Below are 17,357 nucleotides of genomic sequence, written 5' to 3' on the forward strand. Positions count from 1 at the left end.
TGGCCGTTGAGTGTGAACCCAAAGTAAGGGATGGAGAGAATTAGGAGAGGAGGAAAGGCGACAAAGAGAAGTGGGCTGGGGTAGGGGAGGAATTATGTCTATGTATTCCATGTTGAACAAAGGTCTGGTGTGTGCTACTCTGTATTGTGCTAAGCATGTGGCTACTCTGGGGAGGAGACTCATAGAGACTGAGCACTTGCTATGTGGTTAGCCATGGTACGGGGTGCTTTCTTATATGGTATCTCATTTAATCTTTGTAAAACACCCATGAGATAAGCCTTATTTTATGTCCATTTCATAGATGAGAAAAATCCTCAGGGGGGTTTAGTAACTGGCTTAAGGCCTCACAGCTAGCGCTGGCCAGCATGCCCTGTGTGTGGTAGGCATTCAACATCTGCTGCCCAGAAGAACAGACGAATGCATACAAGACAGGCTAAACTGCCTGGAATAAATTTTAAGCACTCTAAAAGTACAGAAAATAAATAAAGTTAACCATCTGTAGCATGGTCAGACGAGAAAACAAAGTGTGTTGCAGGGGAGAGGAAGTACCAGCGTACGCCCATACCACTGGGGAGAAGGCTACCCGAAGTAGTGAGGCCAGAATGAGTGAGTCTTGAAATCCAAACAAAGAGCTTTAACCCACTCTTACAAGCTATGGAGATCCTGTAGAGGTGCTTGGAGGATTGGAATGAAGGTGGGAAAGGGGAACCCAGGTAGGTAACCTATCATCCACGAGACAGAGACAGTAGCAGACCTCAAGGCAAGGAGATGGTTAAGATGCTTAAAATAGGCTAGTGTGAGGTTTATCACCTGGAACAGAAAAGAGGGCACAGATCCTGGGATTAAGAAACAGAACATGGTGATTGACAGGGTTTGGGAAATGAAGAAAGTGTCAAAACTGCCTTCCTCTGACCCCACCTTACCCTAAGATTTAAAGATTGAAAACTACAGAAATAAAGACGAGGGGTGCTTGGGTGGCTCAGTTGGTTGAGAGTCTGCCTTCAGCTCAGGTCATGATCCCAAGGTCCCGGGATCCAGCACTGCATGAGGCTCCCTGCTCAACGGGGAGCCTGCTTCTCTCTCTCCTCTCTGCTCCTGCTCTCTCTCGCTATCTCTTTCGCTATCTCTGTCACTCAAATAAATAAATAAATAATCTTAATTAAAAAAAAAAGGAAGATGAGAGAAAGATGACACATGATCTAAGTCTTCCTAATTCTTAAAACACACCCTTTTATTTCTCCCCCACGGACATGATGTAATACAGTACTGGGCTGAAAGAAACCCAGGCAGACGGTACATTAATTACCCAGCATCTCATTCCACGGCATCGTTGTTGGGGCAAGATGTTTAATAAAAAGCATTTAGTTAGACATCCAAGAGGCAATCTATTTCTATTTCTGCGTACCAGGATTCAATTAGACAAAATAAACTTGCTCCACAGTATGAAACAGGGGAAAGAGCCATGGACTAAAAGCAAGGATGCCAAGGTTCTGGTCTCAGCTCTCAAACTAACTCCATTGTGTCAACCTAAGGCTCGTGACCTCCCTGGATAGATTTCCTTATCTGCAAAACTGGCCCAGAGGGGAAGACAGACAGGGACTGGGTATGATTTGTACTTGAGTTTAGCAGAGCCCTGGGATTCTGGTGAGGTACTTCAGGGGCCCCATGGAGGTGAGGAAGGAGCTAAGTGGGCAGCTCCCATCCACCACTCACACCCCCCTCAGCCTGAGAAGCTCCACTTTCCTATCCACTATATTGGGGATTGAGATGTCATTCAGTTTTCAATGTGATCCCACACTTTACCCTCACCACCAAGGGAAAATTACTGGACTATATGCTCTCAAGAATCATGTCCCTTAGGAGTCAGCCGGCTGATTTCCCGAAGAATGATAATACAAGTTGAGAGCTGCGTGAATCTGTAAGTTAACACCACTCTATAATCTAAAAAAAATTCACAGAAGTCCCAATGAGACACACCCTTTTAGAACTTGAGTGGAAAACTAAAGGTTCATTCCAGGAAGAGACTTTGAGGCTGGATGGAGGTAACCAAAATTATTAGCCAATAATGCAAAAGGCTGTAAGTACTTACTTTAGATTATCTTAATGTTTTGTTTTAAGGAGTAAGTATCACTTGTGTGCTAAAATTTTCTTTTTAAAGAAAAATACTCTGAAGTACAAAAACAAACAAACCAAAACTCTGACAAGTGGTCTGCCCACAGCTCAGAGCACAGGGACTGTGGTAACTTCCCAGGACTCCCTGACCTGAGAGGCTTCATCAGGGCCTCTGGTCACACTGACCAGCTAGCCAGTACCCAAATCTGACCTAATTTCACTAATGACCCACACTTTACAACTGCAGAAACTTGGATGCTCACCAGAAGGTTGGGTTAACTCTTCTTTAGAAACAGAAGAGAACGGGGTGATGGACCAAAATGAACATACTCTTGGGTTTTCCAAAGTTCATAATGCACTTTGCAGCAGATCTTGAGAAAATCAACTTACTGGATTCTTCTATTTCATGTTAATCTGGGGACTATTTTCTACTAATTTAAATGTTATTAAAATAATATATGATGTCAATTTGTTATTCTTTTATCCAGCATCGTAATGGGCTTGTGTGTGTGCACGTATTTTTGTTTCTGTTTTATAAATCTTATCTATGTGTACATGTCACAACATAAACTGTATTTCTTTTTACAGTGAGAACTGTAAAAAAAAGTTTGAAAAGCACTGCTTTGGCAGATACTGGAAGTGAGAGAAGAAACTTGATTTTCAGTTTGATCTTAGAGAATTTTAGGAAGTTTAGTCTAAAAATAAAGAGATGGGGGCGGTGGCGAGGGACCCAATATTTCCTGAGTGATGACCATTTTGTAGATGCTGTGCTTGATCTCAACTCACCAACATGAGTTGGCCTTACAGGGGTGGGAGGGTGGGAGGTGGGAGGGGCTCATCAGGAATTTTATCTGTTTTCTAGATGAAGAGAACTGAAGTAATTCCTCTAAAGTCACAGCTAGTAAGAGGCAGAATCTGAATTTCAACCTGAGAGTCCATCTGACTTGACTATTAATTGCAATTTCTTAGCTATAGGGGAAGGAGGAGGAGGGGACACTTAAATTGTTTCTTTAAAGTTAGCTCTAAAAAATCCTCCTTGGGTCTAAATCATGAGTATCATTATCACCATGGCTAACATTCATTAAGCCCTCATTTTGTTTCAGCCACTACCTTAAGTGCCTTAAAAATCTTCATTTCACTTAATCCTCATAAAAACCTTGAGATAAGTACTATCATCATCCCTGTTTAGGGCAGGCTTTCAGCAGTTCAGTAACTTGACCAGAGTCACACAAACATTCTGGATGCAAAATCCAAATGCATATTAAATAGCTGAATGCAGCTTTTTTTTTTTTTTTTTTTTTTTTACATGTCCTACACACATTCGGGGAAAATATCTGCTAAAGTAGTTATTTCCTCTCAAAGCGTTAGAGTCTGAAGAATTGAAATGTCAATTTTGCACCTATGAAATAAAAGTGACATTAGATGTTCACTTAGGACTTTTTTTGAATTCAGCATTCTCTGGTTCTAAAATAGGTCATGCAGGTAGGTTTCCAGTTAAAGAATGGCAGGAAACACGGCAGTCTGTATAATTTTACCACTTCAGCATCCTGATACTAACAATGCATGGCTGGTTCCTGAACAGTTGGAACACCATTTTCTAAAGCCCCTGTCCAGGGACGCCTGGGTGGCTCAGTTGGTTAAGCATCTGCCTTTGGCTCAGGTTATGATCCCAGGGTCCTGGGATGGAGCCCGGCATCAGGCTCCCTACTCATCTAGGAACCTGCTTCTCCCTCTGCCTGCCACTCCCCCTGCTTGTGCTCTCTTGCTCTCTCTGACAAATAAATAAATAAAATCTTAAAAAAAAAAAAAGTCCCTGTCCATTTAGCAGTCTGCTTACTATTATACCCTTTGGTCATAATCACTGTATTTGAAAAATGTTCAGTGTTCAATATTCTTCATAAAAATCAAATAGCTTTTAAAACATTATGCTGATGATTTAAGGATTAGGGTTTATATCCTAATAAGATTTTTGTCTGTAAGGCTTCCTTTCTTATTCTATGACCTGGATGGCGGCTGGCTACAAAGTCCTAATCTGGGGATGGGGTGCTAGGAGGCAGAGGTGGGAGTAGACCTCCATGTTTTTGAAAAGGCAGCTCAAGCAGCTTCAGAAATCCCTAGCTGCTGTGGAATTTGAGCTAAACGCATAAGGCAAAAGAGAGAGGACTGTGAGAAGCTGGGATGTTTAGGATTTTGCTGTCACAGTCTAAGCAGGTAACTGCTCTGGTAGAATTTCGGGCACTTCAATAGGTGAGGTTTAGTCCATTTCCTTGTGTATCATGTGTCCAACATCTACCCTTGTCAGTTTCAGATAACTGATAGGACACACTGCCCCCAGAAAATGGCATGAGCCAGAGGATCTTAGGAATACTGATTTTCCAGTTTTCTCACCCTTTTGCAATTCTCCACCTTTTTTATATTCTCAGCATTAAGCTTAAGCTACTGTAGAATCTTGTCTGAATGAGATTTAGTTACATCTGAGGGGTTTTCATGTCCTATCAAGTTGGTAAAAATGAAATTCTGCCCACACCTTCATATTACATCTTTTCCCTCAGAAAAATACAAGACTCACATTGGTCTGTGAGCAAACTGAGCAGACTTCCCACTGACAACTTAGAGGTAAGAGGGCAGTTATTCCTAAAAGAGGGGGTGGGGAATGGTAAAATGAAATACAACAGGACAGAATTTCCAAGGGAACTCCTACCGTTCTGTTTGCAAGGTGGCACTAAATGGTAATTGAAAGGGGCTGCAAGCCCTGCACAGTCACTCAGCTGTCCTTTCCTACCTGATTTTATTCCTGCAGATACACACTCCTGTCACATTTCCAAGAGATACACCGAAGACACAAAAACCATGCTTTCCAAAGCAGACAGGGTGGGAGGGTTAAGAGAAGGGAGGGGAGGGGGGGTGGTTGGGCACCTGATGGGGAGAGAACTAAGGAAGGGATAAAGTTAGGAAAGTGGGTGGCTACAAAAAAAGTAGAAAAAGATGACACTGAACATGATGAGCAAAAAGACACATGGTTCAGTCCTGTAAAATAGGTTCTGAATCATTTCGAACATCCCATGATACTGAGGACGCGTTATAACCTCCCAGGAGCGACATAAATGCATTTCCGTCACATATTGAAAACCTAAAAGCAAGCATCAAATGAAAGGGCAAAGTAATGAGGGATCAAAAGAGTGGTGCTTCCACGTTTATCAGTGCAGCTTTCGAGACCAAGAAGTGCCTAAAGACTGCAGGAGGGAGGCCCAGAGGCTCTGGGTTTCTTCCTTAGTTGCACCTGTTTCGGAAGGGCCGGGGCTAAGAAAAGAGGAAAACAACAGGTTCCCTCCCACAGGCAGAAACTCGAGCCTGTGCCAAGAGCTACCAGAGCGCGGCCCAGGCCTCCACTGGCCTGCCCGTGACCAGTTCTGCAAGGCCAGGCAACAATGGCTTCCTGTCTCCCTGGGCCCAGGGTGAGACCCAACTTTTTCCCAAGGCTCACCTGCTGGGAGCCCGGTGAAGAGCAGCAGCCAAGGCGCAGGCAGCTCAGGGCCCATGCCGGCCGCTCTCTGGCCCCTGCCAGCTCAGGGGCTCGGGGGGCACTGCGTCTCTCTTCAGCAGCGGCCGTCCCAGGACGCGCCACTTCTCCGAGGAATCCCTCCGCTTTCCCCTCTCTCGGCGCCGGGCGAGCGGAGGGCCGGCCGCGGTCCCCGAGCAGGTACTGCCCCGCCTCATCCCCACCTGAGCGCGCCGGCGGCTCCGCCTCCCCGCCCGCGCGCCGCCCTTTCTGCTCCGCCCCCCATCCCGGAGGACCGTGGCCACCTTGCCTAGAGGCCAGAGCCTCCTCCCCAGGCTGCCAGGTAATTCGTCTCGCTGGAACCGCGTCTCTTGCCACATCCCTCCCGCCCCTAGAGAACGTTACCATTTTTTTCCCCCAGAAGTTCTCGGGAAATCTTATCCCTAGCAAACTTCTTCCCCTCTTTGTAGAATTACGTGGATATAACTTTCTGGGGTGTATTTCCTACGTTACCTTTCCATCCCCTCATATATGCTTGAAAACTTTTTTTCCCTCACTAAAAACACACCAACATGAACTTTGCACATAACGTCTGCTCAGGTTTTCTAGAAACTAAAGATGTACAGTATAGACTAGAGAAATAGATTTAATTTTCCACAACTATTAAAGTCATAGATGCTTATTATAGAAAAGTTAGAAAAATATAAATTATTGGAGATAAACAAATCCTGCTCCCACCACTCATAGTTAGGCATTGTTAATGTTGATGTATTCCTTGTTCTTAGTTTCCATCCTGCGTGAAGTGCAGCTCAGCAGCCCCTCACTGAGTCAGCCCTCCCAATGGCAAAGATTCTAGGTCTCTTTGCACCAGGCCAACTAGGATATAATCCAGTCTCTCCTTCCTTGGTAGCAACCCACGGGGAGGGGTAAAACACACCTGCCTTCAGGAACCAACCAACCAACCACATGAACTCGGAAAGTCACCTAAACTCTGGTCAGTGTAAATAGCAAGTGTAAGGTGTAAGCAAGCAAAGAGCAGGTGTAAATATTTTATACACCTCTCCCTTATTAGGGATTATTCATTGTGCTCTCTCTCCTAGCCACCATCTTTTTCCTCGAGAAAAGAATTACAAAGATGCATTAAACACGGTTTCTGCCCCTCAGGAAGCTCCCATTCTCATCAGTGCCCTTGGAAGGCAATATTATTTCTCTTAAGTATATTTCCTGACCTGCTCTGCTGTGAAGGGTTCTCTTTGTTAGAGCTACTGGTGTCCCCCATCTCACTTCCTCCCAGAGGAACATTCTTGTCCTGAAACTGATTGGAGGTCAACCCAGTCCCTTCTCCCAATTTCCCCTCTTCCCCCTGAGTCTGGCCTCTAGTTCCCCAATTGGGCCTCTCCACTTTAAATGTTTTTCCTGTAGCCTCTTCTCTTCAAGAAAGTAGGAAGTAAATTCAGGCAGTACATGGCCAAAGGCAGATGGTACAGTATGTTCAGGGGCCTTTAGACCTTCCACAGTGGGATCTCAGCATAGCAGCTGAAGCAGGATATGATGTGTGGGATGCTCCCCTAACCCCCTCCAGAGACTGTGCACTTTGCTCCCAGGAACATTGTATGTATTTGAGTGTTTGTGACCCTGAGGGATTTGTGTGGCCCCTGGATTTGTAAATTGCTCTAGACAAATTTTCAATCTCAGTCTAAAAAAGTATGAGCCCTCTCTTTCCCAAACCTACCTCCCATGGCCCTCAGCCCTTGTTTTGATATAAAGGTCATTTTAATACTCATCGGAAGCCAACATTTCTCCATGTTTATTCCATGGCATGTTAATAAACAGCATATAGAAAAAAGGCTCTGTGATCAAATTCAAGAAATGCTGGATTAAACTAAATGAAACATTTTTGCAGCATTTCTCAAGCCCTTAGAGTGCTACTATACATTTGAAATTTCTTATTTTTTTGAGATTTTATTTATTTGACAGACAGAGAGAGAGAGAAAAAACACAAGCCGGCAGAGGGAGCACAAGCAGGGGGGAGGGGCAGAGGGAGAAGCAGGGTCCCCGCTGAGCAAGGAGCCTGATGCAGGACTTGATCCCAGGACCCAGAGATCATGACCTGAGGTGAAGGCAGACGCTTAACCAATTGAGCTAGCTACCCAGGCGCCCTTACATTTGAAATTTCTAAGGAAATAAGTCATATAGCATTTTTCAGCATTTATTCAACCCCAAAGCCCTTTTTCTTACACATATCTTAGGGCAGATGTTTCATGGAACATATTTGGGGAAGCCCTGGAGGTCTAAACCCAACATAACTGGAGGCATACATTGAAGGCTTCTATAGGAACAAAATATGACTTTTACAAAGGTTATCCCAACTGCAGTAGAATTAAAATGGCCTTATTTTTTCTTGGGATTACTCATTCAGTTGAACATCTACCTCTTGGTAGATGGAGTGAACACATAGATTTCTTGGAGGAACACATAGATTATATATTTCTCTGCCTACTACATGCATCTTTTTCGTTCACCACTTATATTCTGTACCGAGCAATGTTCTAAGTGCCTTATATGCATTATCTCATTACACTGCTACAATATATATAATAGGGACTGTTTTTCTATTATTATCAATTCCATTGATAATAATGTGGCAGCTGAGGTACAAAGCGGTAACTCGCCCAAGGTAACAAAGCTAGTAAGTGGTGGAGTTATGAATCTCAGTGAGGCAGTCTGACTCCAGGCCTTCTGCTGTTAGCTTTACACCATACAGTCTCACCTAGGTATGCCTCGACCTGAATTTACAGCTAGTTGACTCTATCAGCTACTGTAGTTTGTCTCCACATAGATCATTTAGCTCTCCATGAAGTAAAACTCTTCCACTACTGTGAGCTTTCCTGGACCAGTTATTCTGCCAACATGTGCCCTTGGTTCAGTAAAGATTTGATAAGAATATACATTTGGCTCAGAATAACAAACAGTTCTTTTATTGCTCAATATAGAAGTAAAAATCACTTGACCTGCTGATAGGGACTGAGACGAAGCTGTCTCCATATACAAAGTAACAATAGGTACCATTTATTAAACACTTATATCGTGCTAGGCACTATTCTCAGCACTTTTGTATTAACTTCAATAATTCTCCCAACAACACTGAGGCAGGGATTATTATTGTCCCCATTTTACAGCTGAGGAACTTGAGGCACAAAGGTCCAGTTACTTACCCAGGGTCACCCAGCTTGTAAGTAGCTAAGCTGAGATGCACATTAAGGCAATCTGCCTTCAGAGGACACACCCTTTATTACTACCCTAGCCATACTGTGTTTCTTTGTGTTCACTGGTCCAGAGTCTAACCACAAAGTACAGAGGTTATGGTTTCATCATTTATAACCACACTTTCTAGTTAAAACTGTCAATAAATGTTACTGAATACTGTGTCTATATATGCATGTGCATCTCTTCTTAAGAATAGTGTGATATTTGTACATCTAACTGTGTATTTATCAAGAGTGAAAGAGAGAGGGGCACCTGGGTAGCTCAGTCAGTTAAGCCTCTGCCTTCAGCTCAGGTCATGATCCCAGGGTCCTGGGATTGAGCCCCACATCGGGCTCCCTGCTGAGCTGGGAGTCTGCTTCTCCCTCTCCCTCTACCTACCACTCCCCCTGCTTATACTCTCTCTCTCTCTCTGTCAAATAAATAAATAAAATATTTTTTTAAAAGAGAATGAAAGGGGGCGCCTGGGTGGCTCAGTCGGTTAAGCGTCTGCCTTCGGCTCAGGTCATGATCCCAGAGTTCTGGGATCGAGCCCCGCATCAGGCTCCCTATTTGGCGGGAAGCCTGCTTCTCCTTCTCCCTCTCCCACTCCCCCTGCTTGTGTTCCCTCTCTCGCTGTGTCTCTCTCTGTCAAGTGAATCAATAAAATCTTAAAAAAAAAAAAAGAGAGAATGAAAGAAAGAAAATAAGCATGTAAGTAAAAATACTGCTCCAGGCAGTTAAACCTAAAGGGAGGCAAAAAATGAAAGTAGCTAACTGATGCCACAACATTTGGAACACATCTTATTCATTTTGTATGTCTGGCATCTAGCATAGTACCTGGCGTATAGGTAGTGCTCAATAAATATTGTTGAGCTCTTTATCCATAGTTCCTGAAAGAAGTGACATGTGAGCTGAGTTTGAAAGGGAACAAGACTTTGCCAAAGCAATCCAAACAGAGAGACTATGTTCAAAAATCATAGCACCAGGGAATAGCACAGCTGAACTATAAGAACTTCAATTTTGCTAGGGCAAGGTGGGGAGTGGTAAGAAAATATGTTAGAGAGCCAGGGTAAATAAAGGGTCTTGCATGACCAGCTGGAGAACTAAGACTCCATACAGTAGACAATGGGGAAGCTGTGAAGGGTTTTAAGCTGGATGAGGCATGATCAGACTTGCATATTAGGAAAATAAATTTGACAGCAATGAGAAGAATGGTAAGCAAGAATTGAGATGAAAGGCGGAAGGTGAGTTAGGAAACTGTTACGTGGTCAAGATGGAAATACTGAGGGCTCAACCCAGTCATTGGTGTTGAGAGTGGAGAAGAGAAAATACTTTGGCAGATACTTAGAATGTGGAATTGACAAGACTGATGGTAAATTAGATGTGGGAATTGAGCGAAGAATATAGGTTTCTGATTATTGAGTCTGTATGGATGGTGATGCCATTAAAGAACACAGATATATAGAAAAGTTTTGAATCATTTCAGACACATTGCACCTGAGAGAATAGTGGAGTATCCAAATGAAACTCCTCTGGATGTTTGGACACCTTTATTAAGTGCAATTGGTTGAATGAGGTTGGTAGGAGCTGCATGCTTGATAAGGCAGGTCTGGGTCAGTAGGGACTGGGAGACCTACTTTTTGGTCAGTGGGATATAACCTAAGATACAGTTCATCTTGGAGTAGGGCTAAAAGCAGGAGGTGGTGGAATCTAGTGAAAGGAGTTTGGGAACAAATTTGTTCATTATTACTACTCCTATTCAACATTATGCTGAATCTTCTAATTAGCACAATAAGAAAATTAAAAGGCCGAAAATGAAGAATAAAGATGTTGCTATTCACAGTGTTATGATTACACGAACTACTGGAGAGAACCTATATATATAAGGACTAACAAGAGAGGTTGCTGAAAACAAGGTCAATATGTTAATGTCACTGGCATCTATATATATCAGTAATATCCATTTTGAAGAGATAACTTTAAAATATATATTTGTAATAGCAGTAAATCTATAAAGTGAATAAGTCTAACAATATATGTGAAATAGCTCTACGGAGAAAATTGTAAAAAGTTAATGAAAACAGTTTTGAAAGATGTGAATAAATGCAAAGATGTACCATATTCATGGATAAAAACAATATAACTAAGGACAATAATTTTTTTCAAATTAATAAATTCTAAATATTTCTAACACAAACCTGAAAAATCTCCCCAGAACTTCACAAGATATTCCTAAAATTAAATGGAATACAGTGGTAAATAGCCAAGATAATTTTTGAAAAAAAATAAGAAGGAAGAGGGGAATTTGCCTCTTTAAATGATAAAGTTAGAGCACTTAAAACAATGTGGCACTGGCATAGATAGGCTAACAGACAAGTAGAACATATAAGAGATTCTGGAAACAGATACCCATATGGCTGGGAACTTGATATATAACAGAGGTGGCATGATCAATGGGACAACCATTCAATAAGTGATGCTGGGACAATTAGTGTTTGTTATGTTAAAAGGTAAGATATCTCTTCTTAATACTACATACAAAATTCCAAAGTGATTAAAATCTAAATATTAAAAGCAAATATTTCAAGCTTTTAGAAGAAAATATGGTAGATTACCCATATGACCTTGAGGAAAAGAATGATTTCTTAAACAGAAAACAAGAAGAATAATTCATTGAGGAAGGCTGATACAGAAGATAATATTAAATTTAAAAATTCTATAAATAAAAGACAATATATAAAAAATGAAAAACAAACCACATACTGGAGAAAGATATTTCCTGAGCATTTAAAAGGCAAACAAAATATAACAACCGTATTTTTTTTTTTAAAAACTCCTAAAAAGTAAGGAGGCAACCCAATGGTAAAGGAGATGAATAGCCAATTCATATAAGAGGAAATCTGATTCACTATTAATTATATTAGAAGATGTTCAACTTGACTAGTAATCAGAAATTGTAAATTTAAAACAATGTTATTTCACCTGTGACAAATTGGTTAAAATGTAAAAGTCTGAGTAAACCAAGTATTGGTAAAGATGTGAGAAGTGTAAATTGGTTCAACTACTTTGGAGAACAATTTGAAAAAATATCATAAAGTTGAAGGTGCATATATCCAGGACCTTGTGATTTCCTTTCTAGGTCTCCAATCTATAGAAATTCTCACTCTTGTACACAGAGATACATGTCAAGGATGTTGGCTGTGAAACAATTTGTGTAAAACCTGGAAACAACTTTCCATCAGAGGGGAATAAATAAATAAAATGGGGCTTATCAATGAAATGCGATAATATGACACTGTTAAAATGAATTAACTAAATCTATACCATGGATGAATATTAAAAATATAATATTATATGAATGAAGAAGTTGCAAGATACTATTTACAGTATTTTGTCAAATGTTAAGACAAAAAACAATATCATATAGTATTATGGAAGATTCATATATATGTAGAACAAAGTATAACAAACATTCTGGGGAATAGGATTCACCAATCTTTGAGTGCTGTTACTTGGGAGAGGGAGGGAAGAGAGGTATGGGTTAGGAGGGACTTCAGCCGAATCTGTAACATTTTATTTTTAAATATCTGAAACCAGTATGCTAAAAATGTAAAATCAGTTAAATTTTATATGCTTTTCTCTATCTTTGGCATATTTTGTAATTAAAAATACTTTTAAGATAAAAAAGAGTGAGCACTGGGTACAGAATCAGACCATGTGTATTTGTGCCATGACATTTCCACTGATATCCAGTGTGACTTTCAGGAAGTCACTTATGGCCAAGAATGTTTTTATCAAATGGGAAACTGGGTGAAATAACCTCTTTGGTCCTTTCCACTTTTAGCATTCTAAAAAGGTGAGAAGGACGCAGATTAGGAAGATGTCCCTTGACTGGACAGAGGAATACAGAACTAATGCCTCTCTAAGGGTAATCTTTCTCAGAGAATGGGCTCCACCCATTCTAAGCAGAAGTGTAGACTCCATGTTCTGCCAAAGCCATGCATGAAACGAAGTTACTTTAATTGCACTTTTCACACAAGGCCTAAGAATCTGGTGTTCCCAATATTTTATTATAAGGAGAAAAACTAGGGACAAATGGGGGGCTGCTTTCCCGAGGCTGGAGCCACAGAGAAGAGGTCCAAGTTCTCATAATGATAAAGGTAGGCAGCCTGGAGTTTTGCTACCACCAGAGGGATTTTTTTTCTCTCTCTAGTGTTTTTTCATCTTGTGGCAAGGCCCAATTTTGTTGTTTAGACTCAGAGCTTCTCTGAGATGATGAGCTCAGTCAATACACATCTCAGTAAAGCTCAGTAGGGGTCAGAATATCCAGTTCTTTCCAGCCCACTCTGGAGAATCTGATTCAATTAGTCTATGGGGAGACCCAGGAAGCAGTATTTTTTCAAAAGTTCCCAGGTGGTTCTAATGTACAACCAGAGTTGAGAAGCTAGTTGAAGGGTGAGCTAGATGAGAGAATGCCCCACATCTTTGTTAGCAAACAGGGCATTCCCCAGGGCAGTCCCTAAACAGAACAATTTCCAACACATTTCTTGTCTCAGTTTATCTTTGATAATTCTGCTTTGCCACCACCTTGAATGACAGAATTGGAGAGTTTCTACTCCAAAGACCAAGGTCCTGAGATATGTAACTTTTCCCTTTTCGTGTTTCTTCTCCAGGGCAGCAAGACAGACTCATGGTACCTTCACGTGGGAGTGAATCTCAGGACATTACCACCAAGCAGCTGTTTAACTCTAAACAAATAACAGTCTCTCTAAGCCTCAGTTTTTTTATTTGTAACACAAGGGCATTAGGCTAGATAAGTGGTTTTTACACTGTGTTCTGAGAAGCACTTGCGGTCTGTGGAGTACCTAAGGGGTTGCCTCTGCCAGAGAGGTTGGTTTGAAAAATCACTGGATTAACTGATCCAGAGGGCTTTTCCATAACGAACATTTGACAATTCTAAATCCTATAGGAATAGATTTATGCTACCACCAAAGTCTAACATAACCCATATGCTTTGAGGCCTACTGAAGATCATATTTACCAACCTGGTCTAAAGCAGATATTACAAACTGGCTACTTGCAGACCAAACAAAACAGACATGTTTTGTTTTTACCTGAAGAATACTTTCTTTCTTTCTTTGGCATCTTTTTAAAAATTTTCCGAATTTGAAGTGTAAGACAATTCTGAAATCTGCACAAATCAGAGGTATATGGCTCCATGAACTATAATAATGTAAACATATCTTTGCAGCTACCCTTCTGGGCATGTTATAGATCAGTAATGAAATGGTGATTTCAGAAGCATCTCCTCATAACCCCTCTTAATCATTCCCTCCCTTCTCCTCCCCAAAGGTAACCACCATCTTGACTTCTTACAGTATAGTTTGGTTTTGCCTCTTTTAACATTTATATAAAGAAAGTAACGTAGTACACGCTTTTGGAGTTTGTCTCTTTTGCTCAATATTAGTATTAGCAAGATTCATCTGTGGTTTTGCATGTATCATAAGTTTGTTAATTTTTATTTATGAATAGTATTATATTGTTAGAACATAGCACAATTTATGTATCTATTGTATTGTTCATAAGCATTTTATTTCTACTATTTGGCTATTATGAATAATGATGCTATAAACATTGTTGTAAATGTTTGGAGAGCCATACACTCACCTATTTTTGTTTCTGTAACTCATGGTAAAATTGTTTGGTTATGGAGTATGTGTGGTGATTTTAATATATGTCCCCAAATTCTCTGACCTTCCTCTCTTCAAAAGGGGGAGCTTAAATCCATGACCCTTAAGTGAAGGCTGGACTTAATGACTCACTTCTAATGAACAGAACAGCAGAATTTAGTGTGTTACCTCCAAGACTGGGTCATAAAAGGCATTACAGCTTCTTCCTTGCCCAGTCTGGGGGAAGCCAGCTGCAATATCATGAGGACGCTAAGGCAGTCCTATGAAGAAGTCCTATGGTGAGGAACTAAGGCTTCCTGCCAAAAGTCATATGAGTGAACCATCTTGGAAGGAAATTTTCTAACTGCAGTCAAGTCTTCAGAAGAGCTAACATTTTGACTGTAAACTCATGAGAGACCCTGAGCCAAAACCCACACAACTAAGCTATTGTCAAATTCCTGACCCACAGAAAGAGAAAGAATATATGTTTGTTATTTTAAACCACTAAAACAATATTGCTGTTATGCAGCAATAGATTTTCTGTATAGTAAGCATATGTTCAAACTTAGATTTTTCTAAATTTACCTACATACTACTAATGTGTGAAAGTGTTAATGTTCCACATCCTTGGCTATATTTGGGATTGACCATCTTCAATTATAGTTCTACCGGTGGGTGTGTAATGGTATTGCGTTGTGGTTTAATTTGCATTTCCCTGATGACTAATGAAGTTGAACGTTTTTTCATATGTTTATCAGCCTTCAGGACTTTGGGATATCCTTTTTTGTCTTTGGTAGCATCTTCTGCTTATTTTTTTCTATTCAGTTTTCTGTTGTTTTCTTGATTTACAGGAGTTTCTTACTGTATTCTGGATATGGTCCTTTCTGTGGTTATATAGGTTAAAAATATCTTCTCCCAATTTGTGAGTTGCCTTTTGCTCTCTCAATGATATTGTTTGATGAACAGATATTTTTATTATTTATTTTGGAGAGGTTTAACTTATCAATCTTTTCTTTTAATGTCTTTAAGATTTTAGTGCCTTATTTAAGAAATACGTGCCTTTCCTAGGGTCATGAAGATATTCTCCTCTGTTGTCTCCAAGGAGCATTATATTTTGCTTTTTACATTTAGATTTACAATCCACATAGAACTGACATATGAAGTAGGGAGTTAAGTTCCATTTCTCTCTCACTCTCTTTTTTTTAAGTAGGCTCCACACCCAACATGGGGCTTGAACTCATGACCCTGAGATCAAGAGTCACATGCTCTACTGACTGAGCCAGCCAGGTACCCCTCCATTTTTTCTCATACAGATATCCAATTGACCGAGCCTAATTATTGAAAATTAATTCCTGCATTTGCTTGGGCAGCACATATACTAAAAAGGAAAGTAAGAGAGAGAGAAAGAAAGAGAGGGAAAGAAAGAAAGAAAGAAAGAAAGAAAGAAAGGAAGGAAGGAAGGAAGGAAGGAAGGAAGGAAGGAAGGAAGGAAGAAAGAAAGAAAGAAAATTCCTTTCCTTTCTGTGCAAAAATGTCAGCTTTTCCAAAAGTGAAGTGTCCATACATGTGTATATCTTATTCTGGACTCTCTATTTTCTTTCATTGGTCTTTCTATTTGTTTCCCTACCCGTTTGCCAATACCACACTCTTTTAATTATTATAGCCTCATAACAGGTCTTCATACCTACTAGAGCAAGTCCTTTCATTTCATTTTCTACTTCAAGAATGACTTAACTATTCTCAGTCCTTTGCATTTCCATACATTTTAGAATCAACTTGCTAATTTACACAAAAATCTGCTAGGATCTTAATTGGGATTGTCTTACATCAATAGATCAGTTTGGGAGGAATTGCCATTTTTATATTTTTGAGCTTTCCAGTTTATGTACTTAGTATATGCCTCCATTTGTTTTTATATTCTTCAATTTCTCTTAATAATTTTTTTTTAGTTTTTTTGGTAGAAATATCATACATCTTCATGAGGCTTATTTGTAGATATGGATATAATTTGATGGTAAATTATATCAATTTAAAAATCACTTTAAAAATTATATTTTCTATTGTTTATGGCTGGTGTATAGACATTCAGTTGATTTTGTATATTGACCTTGTATTCAGCAAACTGGTGTGTCTGGTTATTTTGGTTGAGTCCCAGAAATTGAATGAAATATATGAAAAATATATAGAAATTATTTCTGGTTTCACCTCAGAGGTATAGAGAGCTATAAAGAGAGTCGTTCCCACCCTTACAATAAGAAAATGCTCGATAAACTGCAAAACTAACAGATTCTTGAACCCTTAAGAGAATTGCTATCACAGGGCAAAAATGTAACCCAAAATTGGGGAGAGACACCTCCTTTATAGAAAAACAGAATCAGGGCATTTGATTATCTGGGGCAGATGTCTCCCAATGCCATATAAGCCAGTAACAAGAATAGCTGGAAAACTGTAATAAATTTCTAAAGGCTAGGTGTGGGCCAGTGTGATACAGTGAAGCCCCTGAGGGTTAGTACCTTCTTGAAGGGTTTTTCTGTGAGAACCTTACCACGAACTCACAAGGAAAATTAAAGAAAACTCTGAGGACATTTTCTTACAGGGATGGCTGGATGACGGGAACTAGCAATCATTGCCAAAACTCTGCTCAAACCCATCTATTCTATCTTTTTTATGAAACAAAAGGCTCAATCTGCAGGGATAATGTAAACAAAAACTGTATCCTTAGGGCACTGGTGGAAGCCCATTGCCACTGGGGGAGGAAAACAGGAGAATAAATGTTTACCCCTGGGAGTAAGTCAAGAACAGGTTCTGGCCTAGCACTAGGTCCAGTAGAA

General features: G+C 40.3%; 1 protein-coding gene across 1 annotated transcript in view; it reads right to left on the reverse strand.

Annotated features, from left to right (window-relative positions):
- ILDR1 (immunoglobulin like domain containing receptor 1) overlaps positions 1–5,676 on the reverse strand; it is a 32,756-nt gene extending 27,080 nt beyond the window's left edge. The window contains exon 1 of the mRNA XM_021692463.1: positions 5,597–5,676. Within this exon, the coding sequence (XP_021548138.1) occupies positions 5,597–5,651 (55 nt within the window). The 5' untranslated portion in view covers positions 5,652–5,676. The remainder of the gene's footprint in view (positions 1–5,596) is intronic.
- Between the last annotated feature and the right edge of the window lie 11,681 nt (positions 5,677–17,357).

Source organism: Neomonachus schauinslandi, chromosome 1, assembly GCF_002201575.2.
Source record: "Neomonachus schauinslandi chromosome 1, ASM220157v2, whole genome shotgun sequence".
Classification (NCBI taxonomy): Eukaryota; Metazoa; Chordata; class Mammalia; order Carnivora; family Phocidae; genus Neomonachus; species Neomonachus schauinslandi.